Here is a 27,179-nt window from a genome sequence, read left to right on the forward strand (position 1 = left end):
CACCCATCTCCTCTAAAATAACAAGAGCAACGTACTTCTCTCACTCTGAATGTCAGAAGGTTGTGCTTAATGTAACCAGAAGGTTGGGTCCTTCCATGTGTTGTTTGCGCGCGTATGTTTGTGAGCATTTTCAGCATTTCCTGTTCAATTTTTCACTTTGTTTCAGCCTCCTATACTAAGAAACGCTTAAAATAAAACTAACCCAGTGCAGCACACTACACACAACTCAGGGGTGTAAAAACTACTAAATGAAAGAAGGAGCTGGAGAGAGAAGGACAGAAGTGTACAGCCTCCATTGTTTGTGTGTGTTGTGTAATCCTGAACACAGGTTATCTATGGCCAGACAGACAGTGCAGCAATATTTGCTTCACTCCGAAATCAGCTTCAATCACTATACCTTCATTTCTCTTCAACGTTTGCAGCTTCGGAAGGCTCCTGATGGAAAATGAGGGAAGGATAACGGGATGCAGGAATACTGGGATGCTGTGTGCAGTGCATTAGTTTGGTGAAACATACATATATGCATGGAGAAGAAGAATGAATAGCAATGATGAGTCAAGGATTGTCAGTGTGTGTGTGTGTGTTGGTGTGCGTGTGTGCGAGAGCGAGAGAGAATCTCACACACAGACAACCGAACAGACTGAGTGACATCAGTCAGAGACGGCAGAGTCTGTGGATGGTGTTAAACACCGACAAAAGATGTGTGACTGCGAGCATGTGTTAGACGGTGGTGGCTCTGCTGTGCTGCATGGCAAGCGGCGAGTACTCTTTGATGCGCACACACAGCCGCCCGCGGCTCCAGGGGTTCTGCAGCAGCAGCGGGCGAAAGTCGTCTCGCAGCCACTTCACCTGCTCCTCCAGCACCAGCACCAGGCCGAAGTGCTCCAGGTGCTCCGGGCCATACACGCGCGCCACGGGGCTGCACGCACACGCGCCAGGCCTGCACTCACAGCCCTCGGGCCCATAGCCACAACACTCGCCGGCACCCAGCAGCTGCTGGGAGACAGCATTCATCTCCTGGACGACCAGCTGGACCTCTCCGCGCAGAGTTGTCACAGGTCACTCGCAGCTGCATGAACGGAGACACACATCAGAAACCAGCAGTGAGACTTCGCATGGTCCCTCCGTGCGGGTTCTCTCCATATATTTCGGTGATATATGGCAGGTGCATTACATGCCAAAATAACATAAATGTTTAAAATAAATGTTACTGACTGATCTAACGTAGAAAACGCATTAAGTGCAAGTTAATGGATATGAAAGGTTATTCATGAGTTTCAGGACATGCAATTTGATCTTTTTTTGTTTCAGTCTCACAACTTCATTTTCTTGAGATGTTTCTTTACTAGGTTTAGAAGTTTTCATTTTATTTAATATAACTGTTATTTAATATAACTTTTTTGAATGGATTTATTCTGTTGCTAGATGCAATGTTACTTTTTTAGCAGCTAGCGGTACATCTGTCAGTGATAGACGATTTTCATATTAGCATCCATCTGTGCATTCTGCAATTGTCAGAAACAAAGATCTTGCATCAAATCATGACATCAAATGCTAGAAAAGTTTGTTATTATCTTGAGATCACAAAATATCAACTTATGCTGAGATAACAAGCAAATAAATCTTAATCAATACAAAAAATTCTAGTCAAATAACTAAAAGTTACAGACTTTGTGAATAAATAATGTTCTGATCAGAAAAACTGTCAGTTACATGTTTCAAAGCAACATTATGTTCAATTGTTTTTTAATCATAGTTGGACCTTTCAAATGGAAAAATGATTAAAAACAGCCACCTTGACGCTGGTTTCTTTGGGCAGGCCAGTGGGGTATTGTGGGTAAATGCGTAATGTGGTTTGCCAGCTTGAGTTGGAAGGGCTGAAGAACGAGCAGAAAGTCGCTGTACACCACTGTCCGCCGACTGCGCACGAAGGGGGGACGGGGGCGGGGCTTGTGGGCAGGCAGAGGTGTTGAGGGGAGGGGCCAGGGTGATGATGTATGGATGGTAACAGGCACCGGGTTGCTCGAGGCTGCTGGTTTCTAACGCAGAGTGGCCTGCCGCTTCTCCGTGATCCTTAGCAGCTCAATCTGGCGGCTGGGCAGGATGAAGTCGCTGTCGAACGCTTCGTTGCAGACACTTCGCGCCCGAACATGCTCCCGTCGTGCACCACATCTGGCCGTGAGCCTGGCGCCACCCAACCTCCGCCACACACCCCTGGAGACGAGGGCAGCAGGTCCAGCTCCCGTGGGCTCTGAGCTCGACTGGAAATCGTAATCGCTGTCCGTGGTGAGGAACACATTCTGAGGAGCCCTCCTCATCTGACAAGCCAGCAACATCTGAGAGGGCCAGGAGAAATGGAAGAGTTCGCTTTCAGTTCTGTTCTCAGATGTAACAAGAATTGAGATGTTTCAATCACCATTCATTTCACCTCAGACACAGCAGACCAGTGCTATATCACTGTAATAATAATCACCCCGGAGATCTGTCACAGCACTCATACAACCCACAATATAAAAGCCTCCTTGATTCAGTTCCGCATATGTCAAATTCTGACTCAGAATGTGCATTTGTGATTGTCTGCATAGACAGAATATTTTATTTCTTCAGTAAGCCATTCTAGTAATTATCCTGAATGAACTTCAGATTTTGGGAAAAATAGTTGCAAATGTGTTTTAAAGAAGCCATTTCTCATGAACTAAAAGTGAAGTTATTGTCATTGTGGAACACTGCAGCTGTCATGATCCGGTCCGGAAGGGGTGGCGGACCGGAGTTTCACATTAGTCACCTTTATTGTATAAAGCTGCCCTGTTCGTTTCTGTTTGCGGGCGGGTCTTTGTTATGTTACATGTTCACCAGTTACCGGATGTCTTCCCTGTCCTGTTTATCACCGATTAAACCCATGTAACGTGACGTCGTGCGAATGTGTCCTTCTTCCTCGTCATCTCGTCATGCCACCATGGTTTTGACAGCAGCACAACACACGGTGCACACAACAAAATGTGTCACCCTGGGTGAGCAGTGGGCAGCCGTGACAGGCGGGGACGGTACCTTGCTCAGTGGCACCTCGGCGGCTCAGGATTAGAACTGGTTAAGGAAAGTATGCGGCATAAAGAAATACTGATCAGATTTAAGTTTGTGGATGTTTTTTTTCTGCAAACTGCTCAGGAAGAAAAGAAACGAAACAACCTGTGTCCACAGGTTTTGGTTTACTCTAAAATCGCCGCCAAGGTTGTTTAAATGAGTGTGTGTGTGTACCGCATATAGAAAAATTCACGGGAATTCACCCAAGTGCTTTCGGTGGGCATCGGGGGATGGCGGTGGGGAGGGGAGATACTCCGGTGCAGAGGAGGTGGAACGTTGCACTTCCGATGCCTCCTGCGAGAAATCGATGATGCACGACAGAGAGATCCCGCCCACCGGCTGCTTGTAACGAGCGTTCTGCAGAGCGTCCATGATCCAGCGGGAATCCCGCCACAACTCCTCCATTTGCTGTAAACACACACGAACACACACACACACACATCACAGAGAAGAAATGTGCCGGGATTCACGCTGTCTGGTCATAGCGGCATTAGCTGTGGGAATCCGGAGTAATCAGACATATAAAAAGATTTCTGTACCTGTATGTATTCCTGAACCTGCTGCTGTTTGTTTTTGGCAGCAAACAGCTCTGACTCAGAGAACGCTTCACGCAAAGCTTGCTGGGACATCAGGGACTCCAGACCCAACAAGCCTGAGACGCGGCAGAACTGAGTAATGTAGGCTGAGTTGTACGCTTTAAAGTGAACTGCACAAGACAGGATAGACAAGTGAGGATAATCTGGTATGTGTGTGTGTGTGTGTGTGTGTGTGTGTGTGTGTGTGTGTGTGTAAAGAAATGCAGAACTATGTCTATGTGGTGTGTGTCTGTGCATGGGTACACACCAAGCTCGAATATCTGCAGAGGTAGCGTGATGAGGCCGGCTCGGGGGGAGTATGGCTGGTTCTGTCCAGGAGCCGAGCAGACATCCTCACACGGGGGCAACAGCAACAGGAAGGAGACCCCCTCCCCGAACTCACAGACCTCTTGGGTGGAGATACGAAACTCCTGAGCCTGGCAGATAGACAGACAGTGTTTGCTTCAGTTTGTTTTGTGTGTTGTTACAGTGTGTGTGTGTGTGTGTGTGTATGCACCTGCTGTTTGGGGACATTGGTCTGGCTAAGCAGCCCTTGTGCAGCCCAGTGCAGCTCCTGCATGAAGTTGTGTGCAGCACTCTGCTCATCAGTACTCATCTTCTGGACTTCTTCTAACGATCGCACAGCCTGCAACGACTGCCACTCTTCTCTACACACACACACACACACACACACACACACACACACACACACACACACACACACACACACACACACACACACACAGAGCTTAGTGAGGACCTAATGTAATAAATGTGTTTTATAGATGTATTCGTTTCTGATCAAGGTAGAAAAAAACAAGCTTGCTGACCTGGATACGTGGCCATTGTCACGTATTTTGGCGTGGCAGAGCACATTTGGCAGTTTCTGTGGCACCAGCACTCTGATCTGCTCCACTGTGCTGAAGAACTTAAGGTAGCCTAGATACAGACCAGGAGACAGGAGCGTTCTGCTGCACTGATGGTATGCCAGCTTCTCCTGGTCACACACATACACAGAGTTGCACACAAGCATACATTTCTGTTTGTGACTGACGGTGCAGATTTTCAGAGTTGGGGTTGTGAAGATGAAACCACAGAATATTTCCCAGAGCAGAATAATGAGCCGACAGCAACTTTAGATAAAACAACATCTATATACTACAGATCAGATTCCAACCAAAACCAGAGCAACCTGGACCTGACCAAACACACACAAATGGACACAGACATATATGCACGCGTGCGCGCACACACACACACACACACACACACACACACACACACAGAAACCCTAACCAGGCTGTGTTCCATTACTCACACAGAAGCATTTAGAGCTCAACCACAAACTAAACAATTTTCCCTCAAAGATAGACAATTAGACCACAAATGACACCAGGTCAGGACATCCCACCAATCTGTGTGTGTGTGTCTAGACTTCCATACCGCTATCTAATGTTTATTTATCTCAATTAATTGGAGCCACTGGATGTAATTTTTTTTCCTGCACAAGCTTTCTTGTGTTTATTTTGTGTGTGTTTCAGTAGGGAGATGACGGATCATATGTCAGAATTCATCAGTCTGTTCTGTGAAAAGACTAAAATAAGTTTCAAATAGTTTTAATCCCCCTCTCAGTGATATAAAGTGTCTAAACACTCTCATCATGGTGTTTATACTATGTGCGGTTTGAGTGAAATGTGAGTGTGTGTGTGTGTTTGACTCACATGCAGTGTGATGAGGAGTATGTCAAGAGCCGTCGGTTCCTCTGGAGAAGACAGACTTTTACGCAGAAACTGCAGCTTGCCGAGGGGTGTCCAGCGCAAGCTCTCAACCCCTCCACACAAGCCCATGTCTCTTAGCAACACCAGCAGAGCATTCCCATGCTTGTCTCTGATTGGCTCAAAATACACCTGACCCATGTCTTGAGTTCCCAGAAGGCTCTGAAACATAAATACCACACAAGATTTGCCGAGGCGGTGGAGGCGGGACAATAGAATCATAGAATGTTTAATAGAGCATATTAAATATATGCATATAACGTAATATTTATTTATTTAATCATATCGGGTGTGTTACGGTGAAGAGTACCTGCAGATGTTCTACAGCCTGCAGCATTTTTAGGCGTGTCTGTAGGGTGCAGGAGCAGGACGACTGGGCAGAGCTGACACACTGCTGCAGCCAGGAAACTTCCTCCCACAGATATGACATCTTGAAACCACAGGGGCCACAGTTGTAAATATTATCACATTCACAGACGCACAGACAAACTCCCAGTCTTTCCCTAATGTGCAGGCCTGTCGTACTTGGGCAATTGCCAAGGCTCCCGAGCTGAAAGGCCCCCCGAGAACAGCCCATTATGTACTTACACTACTACTATTACCCTGCAGTAAAATGCATATTATATATTTGTATTGGAAAAAGGGACCATCTACAAACTACGGCAAGCTGTGTGACACATGCCAACAGATAAGGAAACTTGTCAACAGTGTCACAGAATATACTTTACATTCTGATGCACTGAAAAAAAGGTTTTTGTTTAAAAATGAAAAAATTCTATTAATCTTTTTAACTATGAAATATGGACATGTATTATTTCTCGAATATGTTTATGCATTTTTTTCTGCCTAAGAAGTCCACTCAGGTGGTGTTAAACCAACAGAAATATTCACATTAATATTCCTCAAGTAGCAAGCCCTGGATCCGTGTAGGGCCCTCCAAGTCCCTTTGTTTGGGACCCCCGAGAGCCCTGCAAAGGTGCCATCTGGGGAGGTAGAACACCACTAGCATCATCGGGTCACAGGGCTTACTCAGCAGAATAATAATAAACCTTGGTAATAAAAAAAAGACCTTGGTGAACCACAGGAAATCTTGTGTAAGGGAACTGTAGGAGTCGTCGACTTCTACTATGGGAATCTGATCCTCTGGAGTCACCAGAACGTTATCATCTCGATACAGAATGCAGGTCAGATATAAGCCCCTACAGAGTGAAAGATGAGAGGTGGAGTGAGTTGTGTAGATGCCTGGAGTGTGAAGTTATGACCAGAACACACACTCTGTAGCTCCTTCACCTCTTCAGGCTCTTGACGAACTTGCTGCTGGGCTGGAAAAGGTGCCGCAGACTCTTGGACACAGAGTGTTTACGGACATGAGGTGCTGACTTAAACTGATCTGGGAACAGCAGAGCAGTCAGACTGCAACAGTCATTCTTAGCTGGAGCAATTGTGACATCCCACAAACACAAAAATGCATGTCCAACTCAACATGCCGCTGTCCAACTCAACACCATTTTTACTATTTCAAACTGCATGTGTGTGGGACTTTATATCTAAAACTACTGGTTAATCTAAAACACACATGCGTACACTAACACACACACACACACACACATATTAATTTTAACCACTCCCACCAAAAACAATTAGCCTGTGATAATCAATAAATGTGTGTGTATCTTTTACCATGGCAAGCACACTGGCGGTGACCATCTCTGATCTGGGAGAAAAGTTTCTCAAGTGCCCCCTTTTGACCTCTCTGGCGTGGCAAACGTCCATCCACGTCTCTCCAACCTACACACATGCACACACACACACAGACTAATGAAGTGAGAAGGAGGGGCTACAGAGAAGATTTAGTGCTTAATCTGCTGTCTGAATTGGTTTTTATAAACCACCCTGTTTGGAAATTTCAGACCTTTCTCAGTGTCACAGCTCCTGCTGCACTGCTCCCACCAAATGAGCAGAGGAAAGGTTTGTGTGTGTGTGTGTGTGTGTGTGTGTGTGGCTGAGCTGAAATGCAGTAGTCGCAGGGATTCTGTATGAGAACATTCATTATTTCAGATATTTCAGACACACTAACACACAGCTCAGTAAGAGACCTCTGTGTTTACATTTAGAGAAACATGCCACACATCTGGCCCCACCCAACTCTTAGGGATAAACAGAGTGAACCAACACACGAACATACACACATGCAAACACACACAGCTGGCGGTGTCTAACATGTTTATTAAAAATGCCTACATACTTCTGCGGAACAAGACTTTTCTAGGGCAAATCCTAACTTACACCACCAAACCTCAAGAACCGAAACAACAAGTACTCACACACACATACACACAGACGGCATGGGGGGGTAAACAGAGCAAGATGATGTGGTGGTGATAAGACACAGGAGTGTCTTGGTTCCCTGTGTTCCCATGAGAGGAGAGGGGCACAACCACAGCCTTCAGCCTGAGCAAAACATTAAAGAGGGAGCAAGGGAGAGAGGGTGTGTGTGTATTTAAATGAGCATCTGTTTGTGTGAATGAGTGAATAAGTGTGTGTGTGAAAGTCACTGAAGCTATGAGAGTGTATTTGTGTGTGTGTGTGTGTTCATAAAAGCTGCAGTGTCTGCTTCTTTATAGCTTCTCACAGACATGCAAATATTTCCAGTTGGAACAGAAATGGAAAACACAAACACACACAGCTAAATTAGCAAGCAATAATCACTCTCTCTCTCACACACACACACACACACACACACACACTCAAATGGAAACACAAACACTTACTAACAAAATTAGAATTTTGGGTAAGTTCTTTGTCACAAACAAGAGCTAGCCTCCTCTCTCTCTCTCTCTCTCTCTCTCTCTCTCTCACACACACACACACACACACACACACACAGTGCATTCATAGCTACATATTTATTGCAAAATCAGGCTGGGTAAACACACACACACACATACAGAGACACACAGAACAGCCACTGTGTAAATGCCACTTGACAACATAATGAGGTCAATCTCAAAGTCTGACTACATTTCCCAGAAGCCCATGCTCAATGTGAACTGGAATGACCTGTACGCATCAGTGAAGGAAACAGAAACTTCTGACATCAATAATAAAAAAAAAAAAAGAATTCCAAAGTAAATCCTGGTCTGTCCTGAGACGGGTGTGAATTTCTGGAGAGGCGGACATCAGGCTGTACTGTAATCGGAGTGTCCATGGTACAGGACTGTGGTTTGCCTTTAGGAAGACAGTGCCACGGGTCGCTCAGTACACATTTCAGTATTAGGCTCTATGTGGAAAAACACTGAAGGTGAAAAGCTATGAAAGGTCTACAGTGTGGCGTGGTCACTATGTGTCTGTTCTCCTCTGACTGGTCACACTGGCTATGGTGGTGTCAGATGTCTGATTCCCACTCTGACTATCTGATTGGATTCTTTCACTGGGTGGTTCTGATGCAAGTAAACAGCTTGTAGCATGTGTGTGTGTTAGAAAACTCACTGGAAGGAGCAGCACAGGCAGGTACAGCCATCTGAACAGGACCCCAACCCTTCATGTTATGTGCTGATACCTGCACGTAGTAATATGTACCCTGAAACACACACACACACACACATACACACACACACACACACACACACACACACACACACACACACACACACACACACACACATACACACACGCACAAAGACAAAGTTAAATGTTGATTCTCTAAATTTCTGCATTAACACATTAAATTGCGGCCATAAGCTTTCCCATGGCAAAATACTGCCCACATCTGAGCTGACACAAATAATACAAACCACATCTATAAATATGCACCCCCCCACCCACAAACACACATGCTCACAGATAAAACACAGTTGTAAAGAGCAGCATCCTGCCTGGCTAGAGTAAGTGTCATTTTCTCAACAGTAAATAGCTGCTTGCGTAGAGGGAGGACTTCTGTTTTCTCACATTGCCTTCCTGAAAACACAAGGACAGGCTGAGGACAGGCTGAGGACAGGCGAGTCAGGCGAGCAGTGGTGGCCTAGTGGTTAAGCAAAGTACCGTCACCACACACTGCTCCCCGGGCGCCTGTCATGGTGACCCACTGATCACCAAGGGTGATGGTTAAAAGCAGATGACACACTTTGTTGTGTCACCGTGTGTAGTGTATCATAATGACAATCACTTTACTTTCACAAAAGCCCTCTGTCTTTATGAAGAGAATGGTGGCCTCAGCAGCTTCATTATAGGTGGCACCACTAAACTCCTGTTACAGAATTGAGTGGATGCTGAGAAATGATCCCCAATTTGTCAGATATTTGACACTTCTTATAGACAGCAAATATTTTCCTGACTGCAGCAGTTCATTTGAATCAAACATTCTCTAAGAAATTCCATTATAATTTTTGTTTTACTTAGTAAAGATATTTTACAATACCTAAAATGTATATTATAAGAAATTACCTTGATATTTCAGTTTATGAATCTCTAACATTTTATGGTAGGTTCAATGTTTACTGTAACTCTAACCTGTAACACACACACACACACACACACACACACGATATAATACTCACAGCCACCAAACTGATGATGTCACACTGATGTTGTGTGATGTCCTCAATCAGCATCTCTCCTAGAAGTGGACTGAAGGAAGGAGACAAACTCCATCCAACTAAATACAAGCACACAAACACACATCATGAGGACCACAGTAATAACTAACATCTACAATGATGTGTAACTACTAGATGTTTTGCAAATGAACAATTGTCCTAGTGGGCTCAAGCAAAATGACCCTACATGATAAAAATCTGTGATATAAAGTGCCTATTACATATATTTATATGATAAAAAATCAATTATGAGTGTGAGGCAGACCTTTGTACTTGGTGACCGTGGCTGAGTTGACACACAGCGGCTCCTGGAACTGCACTCTGAGGCTGCTGCTGCTGCTGACTGACAGACAGACTTTACTTGGGGCATCAGGAGGACCTGAAACAATGCATGACCATGTGTATTTATTAGCCCAAGATGGAAATAAGAAATACACAAACTGAAGCATTTGTAGTATCTACTGTAAGGTGCATTGGAGTAGCCAACAAACTGCCTCTGCATACACCTGACCTGCAGGTTTGCCTCTTCAAAACTGCATGTAGACCACATGGTTTTATAGACTACCGAAATGAGTCTGTACCATATTATTCTTAGGTGAATCCTTTGTTATTCATAACTATTTAGAATTTCATGACAAAAATATTTATTAATTTCACAATAGATGCACTTAAATGCACATATAGAAACAGTTAAATATGGACATTATATTTAACATTCGTCACTGTGTTGTGCAGGTGAAGGCAGGGGTGAACAAGGTGTGGGGTTATGTTTATACATTAGTGAAAGTGAAACGATTGTCATTGTGAAACACTGCAGCACAGCACATGGTGACACAACGAAATGTGTCCTCTGCTTTTAACCATCACCCTTGGGGAGCCTGGGGAGCAGTGTGAGGGGACGGTGTTTTGCTCGAACCGGCAACCTTCTGATTACGGGGCTGCTTACTTAACCACTAGGCCACCACTGCCCCAAGTGCCTACATTAGAGATAATAACAATATATTATAGGAATAATATATCAATTATATATTCCTTAAGGCTCTACCTAAGTAATGATGCCTTGGGTCTGAATTGTTGTTTTTTTACTTGCACCACTTTTTGAACAATGACAGTGGCTGATGAGAAAGGTTAGCGACTGTTACTTCATTTCTAATGGTGTGCATTGGCGTGTGTGTACATACAAACATATAAAGAGTCATGCAATTGAATCTACATTTGGCTCACTTGAGTGATGGAATCCTGTTTCCATTCGCCTATAGAGGCGAAGTTTCCATTCCCAGGCTTTGAGCTCCTCTCTCTCATCTGGCCCCTCCCCTGTCACACGAGAAACGAGCTCGGCGACGCGTTGCTCTGCCTCCCGGACCAACGTTTCTAGGTGTATGGCCCGACCTTCCAAACTCACAACTGCGCAGAAAACAACAGCTTGATTTAACATCACACTCAGACAATAATTACTCAACCCGTTGTGATCCCTGGCTGTCATCCCCACCCTCAAAGAACAACAGCTGACAGCACCAGGAGGAGCTAAGGCGCACAGAGAACCACAGTAAAAACAACAGAAAGATGGAGAACCGCAAAACAAAATGAATAACCACAGACACAAAATATCAGACAGAGCAGACAAAAAAAAAGAACCCCAGACAGAGATCCATAGACACAGATACTTAAATTCGTTAACAAGATTCATTTATGAGTACTGAGAATAATATGCGCTGATGCCGTCTAGAAACATAAGGAGTGTATTTGTACAGTCCTTTACTGTGTGTCTATCATTCGTTCATTCATTTGTGTGTGTCTGCCAGCACTTCAGCATTAGTGCTCCCACAATATGGTCCCAATATGGTTGACTGTTACCCAAGACATCAGATACAGTTGATTTTGCTTTGATGAAGAGATTGAGATTTTGGCAAAGACGACATCACATACACACATATATGAAAACACACACTTTGGAACAGTTAGACTTCTGTTCTAAGAAAAGGTTTGCGAATGATTTCCTCTTCAGGCGTGTGTGTGAATCATTGTGTGTGTCTGCTTTCATCTGTGATGTCAGTTCTGATCAGATGGTGTTTGATTAGATCTTTTAAAATGGCGTGGTGTTTGTGGTGTTTGCGTGTGCTCTGTGCTCGATTCTTATTTATTGTCTTCATTATGAACAATGGAACATGTATGAGCAAATGCATCGTTCTCACTAAACCACAAAACTTTGGCCTTACATTTGGTAATATCATGATAATAATAAACTACACATGTAATTGTATTTTCCTTTGAAATTCTTCAGCAATTCTCGACTCCAGTCCTGAGGACCCCCACCCCCACCCGCCCAGGAGCAAAATTCAGAATCACTGACAAAGGAAGAAGAGGGTGGTAGTAGCCTAGACCCAGGTTCAAATCCCACTTACTACCATTGTGCCCCTGAGCAAGACACTTAACCCTAAGTTGCACCAGGAGGGGACTGTCCCTGTCACTACTGATTGTAAGGTGCTCTGGATAAGGGTGTCTGATAAATGCTGTAAATGTAAATGTAAGAAGAAGGACAAAAGTGTGTGTTTTGCTTCAGTTATGGCAGAAACTGACAGTGTGGGCTTTCCTTGGCGCCAGCGCACAATAGCAGCTTTGCCATCGGCGTGTTGTTGGTCATGATGGCAATGTCGAGTGGAAGCAGGCCCTCGCTATTGGGAGTGTTCAGGTCCAGCTCCTCTGGGCTGAAATGGGACAGGAGGCTTTGAACCATGTCCAGGTCCTGATGTTCCACCGCCTCAAATAGGGCCTCTGCTCCCTGGAACTGTGCCACAGACATCAGTGTTAACACACACATAACAAAGATGAATTAAAATGTAACAGCAGGATGTATTATGAGTATATGTGAGTCTTTATATGTGCGTGCATAGGTGTGTGTGCATCTGCTTGCTTTCCCCACCACACTGGACTTGCATAGACGGTCCTTATCTCGTCCAGAAAGCGCATTGTCCTCCAGCCCTGTTGTTCCCACACGGAACTTTCCAGAGAGATTCCGGTACAGGCGACGTGCTGCACTTGGTGATGAAACACTGGAGGTCTTGCGTTGAGAGGGGAGGGGCTCAGGAGCCTGTGTCATCCTTACTGACTCTGCCCTAAATAACAGCAAGACATAAGATATTGACTTTTATGAAATTCATAAACATGAATAAACAAATTACATATACATTAAATAATTCATAAATAATGCAGCGCAAAGTGCTTATTGCAAAGAAAATAGTAATAAAATTGTGCTATGCTAACAAATCAATAACGTTTACACAACATTTAAATACAAATAAGGATCAAATAAAATAATAACAAAACACACAGTTAAATAAGATAACGACATGGAACATGCTGAACATGCCATTCTCAGGGTCGTGGTTTCAAGCCCTGCTGAACAAATTCCTCAAACATTCCTTTAACTTGGTGAATTTAAGATGATTCTGGTTCAAAGCTGACACTCTTCCCCAGAGCATGGTAGTGCAGTGATCATGTGACTGTTGCTCTACTTTGCCAAATCACGTTACTGTAGCTGAGTGTCATGTGACTGAATCAGGAGACCTGCTCCACAATAATTGCTCACCTGTCATGGTGATCCTTCCACCTCACACTGATCAAGATTTTTAAAAATGTGACATTTTTCTGTGAGAAAGGTATTTCAGTGTCTGTGTAAATGTGGACATATATATTGATGTTACACACAGAAAGACACAAAGTTGTCAATATGATCAATTGCTGGTGATAATCACAACGTCTGTACAGATGCATGGCTCATCAGCGAAAGACTTTACATTTTCCAATTTACCTGCATTTTAAAACACAGTTTACAAAATAATTTTATTAAAAGAAAGATGATTTAAATACATAACTGCACAAAACTGAATAACATATAATGAAATTGAAAAATAATGTAATTACAAATGTCAAATAATGAAAGTTAAAGATGCTGCTGTAGGAGACTTAATTGATTTATTATATTTTTATCCTATTACACGTACACTTTTTCCTCAAATTATTAAAGCGCGTTTGACTCCATGTAGAGTGGTGGGTGCCTAGTGGGTAAGACACTCGTCTATGAACCAGAAAACACAGGTTCATACACTTAACCCTGAGTGTCTCCAGGGGGACTGTCCCTGTAACTAATGATTGTAAGTCGCTCTGGACGAAAGGCGTCCGATGAATGCCGTAAATGTAGATGTATGCTCACAAAAAAACTTTTCCTTTAGCCTATGCAATAAGTGTTTACTTTGTGTTCTGGCTATACTTTGTGTGTTTTTCATCTATGTGTGCAGCACCATAATTTAGTTTTGTTTGTACCTGTACACATGAAATATGCAGATTTTATACATTATTGCAAACTGGAATAATAATGAATATTATTAATAATAACAACTATGTCAGACTAATGCATTTTGGACACATATTGTCATTGATGTTGGATTGGGATTATATAAAACTCCCTGCAATGGGATACATAAGACATGAACAAAGAAACAGGCAATTGGGACTGCAAGACTTCATACTGAATTTAGTTCTGAATCATGTTACTGAAGGTCAGGACAAACTGCTGTGGTTTAAGAGGCTCCTTCTGATTTTATTATTTATGAAATGAAGCTGAATGAGGAAGGGACACGCGGGCCGTGGGATCAGGGACACTCGGAGCTTCCTATCTTGGCATCTGTGGCATGTAGGCACTGCCTTCTGGACTGATCCTAATGGAATGCCTTAGAAGAGTGTGGGAGTATGTGTGTGTGTGTGCATGTGTGTGTTGGACTGAGCCATTTGTAGTGGGTATGAGTCTGCTCAGTGACAAACACACCTGCTGTGCTGCAGACAGGGGTGTCAGTAGCGGCTGAGAAGAAAAAATGAAAGAGACAGGGGATGTAGAGAGGTGGAGATCTGGGCAAAGTACAAACCTCCCTTAGGAGGGGAACAAACTACAGACAATTGATTAAAAGAAGGTGATAAAAGATACACAAAAGTAGATGAGGGAGAAATTATATATTATAAATATATTTAAAATATTTATATATCAACCACTGCCCCATATAGAAAGGGCTGGAACCATGGAAACAACTTTAGAAGGTAAATATTCATATAGATACAGTATATGAACATTAATTTAATAGTAACTTTAGAATGTCACTGTGAGATATTTGTGACACATGTGGTTGCCTGATCTGTGCTATCTGGCCAATAAGTTTGTGGGAGACACATTCTGAGCACAACGAGAGATGAGAAATGATGATTGATCAAATTTGCAGAAAGACTACAATGGTCTGACAAAATAGCAAGAATTGCTGTACTGTAAGGTTGCTCAAGGTTGCTGACAATTCATAGGGTTTCTTGTTGAATTTGTGTTGTGAATTATTGTCACAAAATCCCAGCGGGACAGATGTGACAATCTCATCATATGCATGATAATGTACCTCGTCACATCAGCATTTTAAATATGATGGGCAATGTGGTTCACATCATAATGCATTTATAATTTTTACATTTTTTACAACATCATCATGTGTAGATCCAATGTAGATCTGGCTGAATATTAAATTGACTGGATGGTACAGGTAGTGCTTGTCACATGTACTGACCTCAGTAACCATAGTAACCTGCTGAAAGGGTAGCACACTATGCAGTACATTGGCTAAATGGATGTTTAATATTGTTAACAAATTAAAGACACGAGACAAAAGGAAACAGAGTTCAACATTATTTGCTGGTGATCAAAATGGACATATGATCCAAACAGCATGTGGTCACTACAGTGCATCACTTACAAACAGAGCTTGGACACTTCTCAGAGTTCTCATAATAGTGCTCTTATTTTGGTCTTCCTGGTGGGCTGCTGCAGCAGGTATGTGGAAAAGCTTTCCCAGCAGCAGATAAAAGTGGGATATATTTGTTCCCTACAGATCAGTTTCAAAGAGAACAGCAATCCTGTAGGATTACGCCTCTTACACACACACAAAAGTAGCATGAGAGAGAGCGGAGAGATGTATATATAGAGGGAGATGAAAGAGAAAGCAGGGATAGAAGGAAAGACGGAGAGAAGAGGAGATGGAAAGAGGGAGGGAGAAAGAAAGACAAAGGGACGAGGAGTGCCACATGCTAGCAGCCCCTCTCAGCACTCCATTAGTCTCACACACACACACACACACACACACACACACACACTCACACACATTCTGTCTCACATCACACATGCAAACATATACACAAAATATCCACAAAAAAATACACATATTGTTATGTACTGTCAGTATCTCTTGCAGAACCACACACACACACAGATACACACAGACATTATCTCCTGCACATGCACACACACACAATTGGCGATAACCTTTCCCACATCCAGGAATAGGAATCACATTATGAACACCGTAAATCAGAGTATGAATGGGATTACAGTAATATGCAATGGAAACTACACACCCTCTCTAAAAAGCAGGGACACACACATCTCTCTTTCCTTTCACATGCACACACACATAGACATAAATACCTATTAATAGATTTAATCAATTCTTAAATAAAACAATCATATATCAGAAAAACATACTTCCTAGAGAGGAAGACACACACACACACACACACACACACACAAACCTACCATTCACTTCCCAGTCCACACACACTCTTACAGAAGTTCACTATGAACAACAATGGATAAAAGGATCAAGTGAGATGGTCTCATTTAGACACCAGATGACCCCACTCGACTGATCGGAGAAAATTGCTCTTTTCTTTCTCTCTCTCCTCTCTCACTCTCACACACACACACATATATACACACCACACACAAACACGGAGATTAGGATTAATATGATGGCATTGCTATTTCAAATCAATGTTGACCGCTTTGCATGCCGCCACAAAGCTTCAAATACACACCAAAGCAACCACTTCCCACCGCGGTTTGTGTGTTTGTAGGTAAAAACGAGTACAGAGGTGCCCACATTCACTGCGCTGTGTGGAATTGAGCGTATATTTTACTGCAGGTGCAGCATCTTTGTAGGACCTCTCAAGTCCTCCTCAACACTATGGAGCGCTTCGCTGCCTGGAACATCTGTTTTAGAATGTCAGCATCGAGTCCCAGATCACCGATAACACACAGACAGCCGCCCTCATCAGGCCCCACCCCTTTACACAGATCACGTAGAGATCTGCGCCGCCACACAACTGCAAGCCGCTGAAGTACTACCTCTCAGTTTTCTACAAACTAAAAGAGGTTCTGTCATGAGCTTCGCATTTATTCATTTCTCAAACTTTTTTCTGCTGTTCATCGCTGTGCTTAATTTTTAAATATTTCATGTCAAAAAAATCTATTTATGTTATTATTAAGCCTGTGTTTTTTTTCTTGCAGTGTGGGAAAAATTCATCCTTGCCAAAATAAAGATGGGGACGGAGAATGACAGAGTTTAAGGGTCCTTTCAGGAGACTCGTCTTTTGCCTTTGGGTGCACAGTTACATTATTTTCAGGGACACCCGGCTGTCGATTGCGGTGTGTTTGTGATGCTTTTGGACGCGCCTTTTTCAGGCTCACTGAGAGTGGAAAATAGACGGGACCAGATAAAAAGTTTAACTGCACACAATACCATGTGACATGCTGCATCTTGTCAAACTTGTCTCTGTCAAAGTTTAGAAATATGCATTGTAGCTCGCTTTAGTATTAAGGAGTAATTAGTTTACATTAAATCAATAATTTCACATTTTTAAATCAATTAAAAGCTCTAGTATTTCCCAAAGAATAAAGAGTTGAGTGGGAGTCAAAATGAGTCAACAACTGGTGAGTGTTTTATAGCATTAAGGTGACTCTTAAAGATGGTGACCAAGTGACAGATGGTAGCTCATTGCCCCTTGCTGGTGCTGTGTGAATACTCAGGAGTGAGATCACTTGCACGGGCCGGATTCTGCTGCTGCTCCTGGGAGCCAGTGGAGTGAGGAAATGAAGTGTGGGGTGATGTGAGAACACGTGAGGATGTTGCACGCTATCCTCTGTAGTGGTCTGATGGCAGAAGCTGGGAGGCTGGCCAGGAGTGCGTTGCGGACTAGACTAGACTAGATGATATAGAGGGAGAGCCTGCAGGAACGTGAGGCAGCAGCAGTGTGGTCTGAAAATGAGGGCTGGTTGTCAGTAATCACCCACAGGTCTTTGGCAGAACATGATGAGGTTATGTTGGTGGAGACTGAGATCTCCTGTGGTATGGGTGACTAGTAGGGGTGGGAATTTCTTGGCACCTCATTACTCGATTTGATTACGATTCAGAGGGCTGCAATGTGATGATAAAATGATTACCAATGCATCTTGTTTCTCATTGTGGGCAATAGTCATTTTAAAAGCTAAGTATTTCTAATGATTCGTTGTTGAGTTATTTCCTATTTCTTTCGTTAATAAAACAAATGGGAGCGACGTGAAAAGGCAACGTTTGTCTGTATATATTCCAGCAAAGTGTGCATGTAGCAGCATATTTTGTAGTAATCTAATACAGACTTATGTATCATTATCCAAAAATATTCTGAATCAGTAACATAAAAATAATAGAACTCTATCCCGCATCCTCGTCTTGAGAGCAATGAGCAACATAATCCAACAGACCAAAACCAAACAGCTTTCAAAAGCAGAATTCTGAACCAGCAACTCTCATACAAAATAGCGCTTTGCGGACTTCAACATATTTTCAACATATTCTGAATAACTAACAACATATCTATTTAAAAAAAACCCATAAAATCCCTAATGGATTAGAATTGATGACCAAAAGAAAGAAGGCAACACAATGCAACATTTAGCAATGCATGTTTACGGTGAATGGAATAATAGATGTTGCACTTTGGAATTATGTTGTTGTTCTTGTTCAGATACCTTAAGGGTCCATGTTTCTAATAAGATGTTGTGTTTGACCCATAAAATACATTGTCATACTTGATCACCCTTTTGGCAAACAAACCATGAATATGTAGAAGAAATTTTAGATTGAGATTAAATATCTGCCAGTTAGCAGAGAAGTTGATCTGATTTCTTGTTATGTGGTGGACTTCCGAATTCTATCCTTTGTGCTGATGTTCTACCCAACATATGACACAAATTTGTCTCATTGAGATGTATCTAAGAACTCCCTGCAACTCTAGTAACTCACTGGTGGGAATGTTAAACTGCCTGAATTTAAGACCAGGTTTAGGTCACCAATGGTCGCCAAGCTTGCCCAATTGGTGGGAAACTGTTGGTTAATATGTAGAAACCTAGAAGGTTAAAAACTAATTTTTTTAGAACTTTTTTTTTAGAACACACCAGTGACACCAGAGGTCTCCACAACATTGTTTGAGGACCCCACCAAACAGGCCCCATCACTGATCAGTCTTGTAGCAAGGAACCTTTATGAACCAAACACAAGTGTAAACTGTACAGTGATTTGACAACTTTAAAAGTTGTGTAGCCTGAACGTAGTCTTAAAATACTAAGCCTCCAGACAGGTGTGGACTGTAAAGGAGGAAATAAGTGGATCTAGTGCTGAGACCTGGGAGAACATCTGTGCTAATTGGTGAAACACATGTGTGAAAGTTCTCAATTACGAGTTCGAGAACAGGACAACACTTACAACAATTGAAGGCACGTTCTCTCTCAACTGACAGAAAGAGAAACTCTAATACTTTTCTCTAACACTCACCCCATCACAATCATTGCAATAGCCCCCATGCTCACACATCTCATATGCCTCAGTACTATGTGAACCCTGACCTCTCATTATTGATGCTAACTCTCACACTCAGTGATGATGCTCCACACTCAACTTGAGTGCCCCACTATCCCCCAACTCTCACACACATAGTCTTTATCCAAACCACTGTTCCCCTGCAAAGCTGCCATCTTTCAGCCTCTGGGTGAGAATCCCTCACGGATTTAGCTCTAGTGTGTGTGTGCTTGTGTGTGTGTGTGTGTGTGTGAGAGAGAGAGAGAGAGAGAGAGAGAGAGAGAGAGAGCGAGAGCGAGAGTGTGGGAGGGGTGGGTCCTGCCGGGAGGAGGAAGGCCAGCCACCTGTTCCGGGAGGGAGGGAGTGTGTATGTGTATCTGTATGGGTAGGGGGGGTAAATCTCTCTAATTTTGATGAGCAGAGACAGAAGTGCGTCGCCATGGGGATGTTCTCATGGGGAGGGTGTGGGGCGGCTGGGCCGAAGGTCTAGGTTTCGGCTGCTGATGTGTGTGCCTGAGTCGTCATGGCGGCAGACACCCAGACGTAGACAGAGTGTCCCGGACACACACACACACTCACTCAGCAGTAGTCAGAATGTCCCAGGCAGTGGTGACAGTGTGTCTCTGGGGCTGTGAAGACTGGAGGGTCCCATCACCAGGGGGGCTGAACCCTCTGCTGGACCAGTCAGGGTGGCTCCAGCCTGGGGACACACAGCCTCATGTAGCCCAGAACAACCAGAACCCTTAAGCCTCAACCCAGTCTGCCATATGCCACAGAGAAGGGCAATGACCCCGGACACAAAAACACACAAACACAGTCCCGCAACATAGAACATATGCTGCTGTCATGTGTGTGTGATTGTATCTCTGTGAAAGTCTAAAAGGGGCTGATGTATTTAATTAATTCTTCTCATGTTTTAAAGTTATTATGTAACTATAAAGTATGTTATAAAAAAGGTAGCTACATGGCTACCTTTGGATTCTACACTGGATGGGTATAGACCTGCTGACTAATTTATTTAATTTAAATGATCTACTGTATCAGTTTGCAATCATCATCGTCATTATCCAACTTTTATTGGCAGCCTCCTCAGAAAACATCAGTCTACGCATTTAGCTTGATTGACAAAAGTGATAATCTTATTTGCAAGGGTTGTGTAGCTTGGGGGGTGGAGGGCGGATAACAGCATTCAGTATACAGTGTGATTTGTGCAGTTTTTCAACAATATCATCACCAAAACTACACAAAACATAATGACTGAAACAATCATGAATTAATACGTATATACATACGTTACAATCATGTCCGGATGAAATATATCATGCAAATGTTTCGGGGGGGCCACCCAAAATGTGAATCTTGTGCAGTGCATTAAAGCACCACATAGCTAAATTATCCAAATGCCAAACAACTGTAATGTGGTGATGAGTTTGATGACTGTTGGAGTGTGGCCACTCTTGCATTCACCCCATATGCAGGAATTGGAAAACATGCAGCAAGCAGAATAGATGTTAACCTGTTAATCTGTCCTTCGACATGTTCTCATTGCTCCGTTGATTTTAGAGTTGGAGGGACTGGACTGACTCGTGGACTGATCCTTCCTCAATCCCAGATGATTCTTATATTACCTCTTTAATGATGCACTTTGGGTGAGACATAGCTGTGTGATTCTTTCTTCTGCTTTGATCTGATACCAGTTATTTCCCTCAGTGTACACAGTGTTCTGCTGTGTATCAGCACATGCACTGTGTGCATACAGTATCACTGTATCTGCTGTAACTGAGAGTGAATTCTGGAAGTGGTGTGCATGTTTGTTTTGTAAGTGAGAGTCTGATGTGTAATTGAGAGTTATGAATGTTCCGTTGCTTTACCTTTGCCCTTCTAAAACCACTCGGTGGCTACATGTCATGAACTGGAATTAAATCATCATTGGACTTTATCATCATTAAACAATAAATGTGTACAAACCTTCTGTGGGAGGAGTGCATTGATTAGAGGTCAGTCACAGCAGTGAATGGAAGATCAGGCTGGACCATGTGAACGTTTGATAAAATGTGGAATATGTTCAGCAGACTCGATCTCTGCTGATGTATACGTGTATAGCATCTCTGTCATACATGTCCTGACCGCTGTGCAAAACACTTACGCAGCCCACCCTCACAGAGCAGCAGAAAGGGAAAGCAGAAGTGTGGGAGAGACTGTGTGTGTGACAGAGGGTGGGCTGCGGGCAGCTGGAATGTTGTTTATGGTTGGTGTGTGTCTCTCCCCGTCAGACGGGGCTCCCTTCTTTCCCACAATTGAGGCCGGCGTCAAGATTCCAATCAGAACTCCGCCTGCAGACGCGACCTTATTTATGCTGGAGTAGAGACTGGAGCAGACCCAGTGAAGAAATGCCAGAAGTTGAAGGAATCACACACACACACACACACACACACACACACACACACACACACACTTTTGCTCATTCCACTTACACTTAATTTGACTCTCAATATTTTAAGAGGGATCCAAGAATGTCATCCAAACTTTCCCTCCCTCTGTCGCTCTTGTGATCAACACTCTCCGAACTGGATCGAAGCCTCATTAAAAGAACTGTGCCTGTTTAGTCAACGGATAAATGCTCTGCACATGAACACACTGCATCTGCAATATTTGGGTTATATATTTATATTTGGTTCCTGTTTGGTATCAGTGGTTCCATTCAGTTCTCCGGCTACCGGTTGAGAAATCAGAGAAGGTTCTGCAGGATAAACAGTCAGGAATGAGATAGCCCTGCTACCAGAGAGATGGTTCCAGAAAAGTCTATTTCCAATCACGCCTGGGGGAAAGGAGATAATTTGTATAAATCTGGAAAAAGTTAAAAAGCCATTCCAAGGTTAAGGAACTCCCTGGATCTTCTTGGAATGGGCCATTCTTCCAAGACAATAAATCATTCTAAGAAAAAATAAAAATTTAAATGATCAATCTGTAGCCTCAGGCCATTCATTAGAATCTTTTTCAGACCATATGAACTCACAGCATGTCAGTCCCCTAAAAATTCCAAGTGGCACAAGAGTGGACTTGGTGGCAGCTGTATAGGGATAGAGGTCAGTAAGGGTCAGAATACAGATGACAGCACAGCTTCTCTGTGCAGAAATTGTATCAACGACAAAAGGGACTGATGGAGAAACATTGGAAAATGGGAAACGTGACTTCACTCCCATTAAGAAAGATGCCAGACCTGAGCCTGCAGAGGTTCTCCTGGAAGCTGGACCATGGTGGTTTATTTACAAACAGCAGCGGCGGGGATCTGCAGCGTACGCAGTACACATGGTGGTGTGTTTGGTCGGGAATCACGTGATTCCACTCCAGCTCAACTCCTCTGTTCTTTCCAGGCGCCTTAACACAGCAGGCAGCTGTATCAAGCATTCCGTTATTATATTTCTTTATGTAAGAAAAGAAAAAACATTTCTTAATCTAAAGTTTTAATACATATTATGTAAAGAGGTATAAATGTATAAGATGGAAATATTTACAAATCTGTGTGCGGCCCTGTTTATGTTCCTAAGCAATGTTTCATTAGCAGAATGGGGTACAGGCCAGAACACAGAGGCCCTCCATACGGCAAATTCTTTGTTTCATAGAAAGCCAAGATGGAAAATAGTTTACTTCATAATAATACACACACACAGGCATGTGTAGAGTAGAGAGGTAGTGTGTGTGTGTGTGTGTGTGTGAGAGAGAGAGCACATGTGAGTGTGTTACTTTGTGTGTGGGTGAGCCATGCACAAGTTCTGAACCATCAGAATCTCACTGTGGCCAAACCACATCAAAGAACTATTACTGCTCCAGCATATACACACACACACACACACACACACACACTGAGCATGATGCTAGCCCTACTCCAGCTGATGTGGCTGTTGACTTTCTAACAAGGGGGACCATGGTTGGCACATGACAGGACCTCACTGTCCTCCTGTTTTTCCAGTTCATTTTTTTAAACAGCCATGGAAAGAAAGTAAGACTGAGGAGAGGGAAACACATAGTGTAGACATTAACTATTACATTTACACGAAAACTGCACATCACATGTAATTTAACACTGAATAGTATGCACAGTGTCATTTGTTACATGTAATCAATGTGCAGTGTTCATTTAACAAAAGCAGTCCAAGATGTCAAAGGTCAAAAATGCAAAACTAACATTCTGAATACCTGTCGTAGTAAAGTTGAACATACACTACCTGTCAAAAGTTTGGATGTAACTACACCTGGAGAAATTCAATGAAAGAAATAGATTTAGTATTTTTGTAGCAGGAGAAAGTGAAGTATGTTTGATGAATCTGTTTTCTACAAACAACACCCATCTATTCCTAAACCAGAACCTACCCATAGACTTAACCTCACGTGTAATATTTCAAAGCAGTGTGTCTTCAGTTTTGTTCTACAACAAAAGTTCAGTTTTGTTCAAGACTCATAAATGAGAAGGCATGTCCAAACATTTGACTGGTAGTGCACATAATTCCATAAACTAGCTTTAAATGTAATTCTACAAAGGAACTGAGTGACTGTCTCCCACAGTCACCAGCACCACCAGTATGTCTACAGTCTCTATGGTAACACTCATTACATGTGAATCCGCCGTCAGCTTCAGCAGCTCTAGAGAAAAAGATGAGTTAAAACTGAGTGTGTTGTCCCCTACCTATCTCGCTTGGCACTGACCCGGCCTGTTCCTCTGTACATGTATCTACACTGACTCACTTGCTGCTCACATTGCACTGTGTGTGTCAGTGTGACTGTTGCAGTTGGTTTGTTGCTTGGTAACTGGTGCTGGACAGAAGACTGTGTAAAAACACAACTAACCAAAGGAGTTCTCACACAAAAACACACAAATACACACAATGTATTAGCTGTATTATAGTGAGAGCCTAGTAGGTGTGTAACATATGTGTTATAAATGTGTAAGTACCTCTTAAGTAACAACACTCATCTATTCCTAAACTAGAACCTACCCATAAACTTAACCTAAGGCACATGAACAAGTACAAAAGTGTGTATGTGTATACAAAATACTGTACAGAGTTTGTCTAGAGAGACGGTTGTTACTACGGAAACACACTGATCATCAACAGAGTCTTACACAGACACAAAACACACATGCATGGCTCTAGTGTTAGAAATCAATGGTTTAAATATTATCATTTGCATATAAAACACATGAGCAGCATTGCGATTTACCATTTTCGTCTCCATAAAATTCGATTTATAAACACATGCGCACATATGCACTTGCAACATGGGAAACCTCACCACACAGTAATTGTGAACTGGGTGACACCGTATGGATTAGATGGATTTCACAAAAATCGCAAATGGGATTAGGTTGATTTCCTGAACACAGAGAAATGGGGTCAGAGCACACATTCTCTGACCCAAGTATAAAAATATTACATATATAACCTATTTCCTACCTATTAGGAACTGTGATGTTGTCTGAATGACAGCTTGATCTGAAGCCTTATAGACTTTAATTTTACACAATCTACTTCAATCTGCACCAATACTGTAGTCTTGAGTGTACAGTAACCTTAACTGGTAAAGAAAACTGCTACCAGTCTAGTCTGCAGCTCAACACGAGAATTATGTTTCAGAGACCAGGTGGACTCACCTTGCTTGGCTGGAATCTCTTCTGTCCGCCGAACCAAGACTCTGAAAAGAGCAAAAAACAAAGGAACCATTAACGGCAGACAAACCAGACAGCAACAATGGCTATAAATAGACAACCCATCAAAAACGTACATACCGAACACCTGAACAACACCAAACAGACCAACTCAGAGATAAAGTGTGAGTGCATTTGTGTGTGTGTAAAGGGCATAACACTGCAGGTTCTTCGTCTCCTGCTGCTGAGCCTTCATGATAAAAGGCTCTCAGCTTCCACACACACATCAAAATGTCATACAGTCAGGTGTGTGTGTATCTGTGTGTGTGTGTGGTATGATGTCCGGTTCAGCAGGTGTAAACTCTCCACAGCCCAGCGATTAAATCTCAGGGTGTTGAGTGATTTGTTTCAATTCTTTCACTTCATCATCCTCACACCGGCTCATCAGTCCCCCATCTGGACTCAGGTCAGTTCAGGTAAAATTCTGCTGTACCACAACAATAATACTACAACACACACAATTTCAGACACCGTGATGCTCTTAAATGTTACAAGATTCTACGAGTTACATACCTGCAGAGGAGCTGGAGAGTCCAGAGCTGTGTGTGTGTTTGTGCCTGTTTCTCTCTGTCTGATCCCCAAAGAACACCTGTTCTGTTCCCCTCAAGCTTCACCTGTCGCTCTGAAGCCCCTCACCTTCTCGCCCTTCCTCTCGCTTTCTTCATGCTCTCCAGCTCTGGACCTGAGCTGGTGGCTCAAACGGCAGTGCCGAGCTGCTGGACTTTAACAGTGGTTGCCAGGCGATAAGCTTCTCTAACAGAGCGGGAGGAGGAGGGGGATATGGGGGCTCTTGTTGAATGCTAATTACTGTCACAGTGTAGTGAAATGAACGAACAAACACAAGGTGTTGGTGTACAAACAGGTGTGTGAGCACTTGTACTTGTTACCCATGTCTAATACAAATATTACAGATGCAATACACTTTATCTGCACTGATACTAACTAACATGTATGATAGTTTTTTTAAGTGTTCATGAGGTCAGTGAGAGTGCAAGTCTGTAAAAAAGAAAGACTCTGGGAAATAGAGGATGTGTATGCAATGACTGATCAAATGTCTGGACATACATACTAATTTCTATACTGTAGAACAAAACGGAAGATGTGAAACTATGGAATAATACATGTGAGGTTATTAGAAACAAAAAGCTAAATATTTCATATTTTAAGTCCTTCAAAACAGTTACCTTTTGCTGTGATGACAGCATTTCAAACTATTGGCTCCTCTCAGCCACTCTAAGATGGACATCGGGAATTTCTATGTTGAGAACCATCTCATCACCTTATAAAGCAGATTATAATGATGACAAGAGTATGTCATGAAGACTAAATCATACAAAACATTCTTCAAACTCACAGTCTCCATAGCCATAGACTGGTACTGTATACACATAGAGTGGTAGGGGGGGGAGGAGGAGTGAGAGATGGGTGGGTAATGATCACTAATCAACAACTACAAAAGCTTTTTGGGGGGGTTTCATTAGAAGATTAAACTACTTCTAAACTGCTGCTAAACTGAGTCCACATATATACCTATATCTGCCAAATTTAAATGTAAATGTTATTACTTTTGAGCAGAATTCACTCTTCCTGGCTCACTCTTGTCTCTCTCTCTCTCTCTCTCTCTCTCTCTCTCTCTCACACACACACACACACACGCTCATCGGTCACTTAATGCCCTCCTCTGAGTTCCCTGCAGACACTCAGATTGAAATGACTGAGCAGTTTTGTAACATCAGAAACAACTCCTAAGA

At 42.9% G+C, this 27,179-nt stretch overlaps 1 protein-coding gene across 1 annotated transcript in view; it reads right to left on the minus strand.

Annotated features, from left to right (window-relative positions):
- Window positions 1-720: 720 nt before the first annotated feature.
- Window positions 721-27,179, minus strand: part of LOC114784205 (ankyrin repeat and fibronectin type-III domain-containing protein 1-like) — a 37,915-nt gene continuing 11,456 nt past the window's right edge. Inside the window, exons 2-20 of the mRNA XM_028969427.1 lie at window positions 25,375-25,415; window positions 12,947-13,139; window positions 12,604-12,811; window positions 11,251-11,430; window positions 10,292-10,405; window positions 9,988-10,085; window positions 8,921-9,011; window positions 7,112-7,219; window positions 6,722-6,821; window positions 6,501-6,630; window positions 5,742-5,861; window positions 5,378-5,593; window positions 4,487-4,653; window positions 4,174-4,324; window positions 3,925-4,093; window positions 3,621-3,787; window positions 3,285-3,489; window positions 2,200-2,336; window positions 721-1,035 (exon numbers count right to left, since the gene is read on the minus strand). Coding sequence (XP_028825260.1) covers window positions 721-1,035; window positions 2,200-2,336; window positions 3,285-3,489; window positions 3,621-3,787; window positions 3,925-4,093; window positions 4,174-4,324; window positions 4,487-4,653; window positions 5,378-5,593; window positions 5,742-5,861; window positions 6,501-6,630; window positions 6,722-6,821; window positions 7,112-7,219; window positions 8,921-9,011; window positions 9,988-10,085; window positions 10,292-10,405; window positions 11,251-11,430; window positions 12,604-12,811; window positions 12,947-13,123 — 2,853 coding nt within the window. The 5' untranslated portion in view covers window positions 13,124-13,139; window positions 25,375-25,415. The remainder of the gene's footprint in view (window positions 1,036-2,199; window positions 2,337-3,284; window positions 3,490-3,620; window positions 3,788-3,924; window positions 4,094-4,173; window positions 4,325-4,486; window positions 4,654-5,377; window positions 5,594-5,741; window positions 5,862-6,500; window positions 6,631-6,721; window positions 6,822-7,111; window positions 7,220-8,920; window positions 9,012-9,987; window positions 10,086-10,291; window positions 10,406-11,250; window positions 11,431-12,603; window positions 12,812-12,946; window positions 13,140-25,374; window positions 25,416-27,179) is intronic.

This window comes from Denticeps clupeoides, unplaced genomic scaffold, assembly GCF_900700375.1.
Source record: "Denticeps clupeoides unplaced genomic scaffold, fDenClu1.1, whole genome shotgun sequence".
Taxonomy (NCBI): Eukaryota; Metazoa; Chordata; class Actinopteri; order Clupeiformes; family Denticipitidae; genus Denticeps; species Denticeps clupeoides.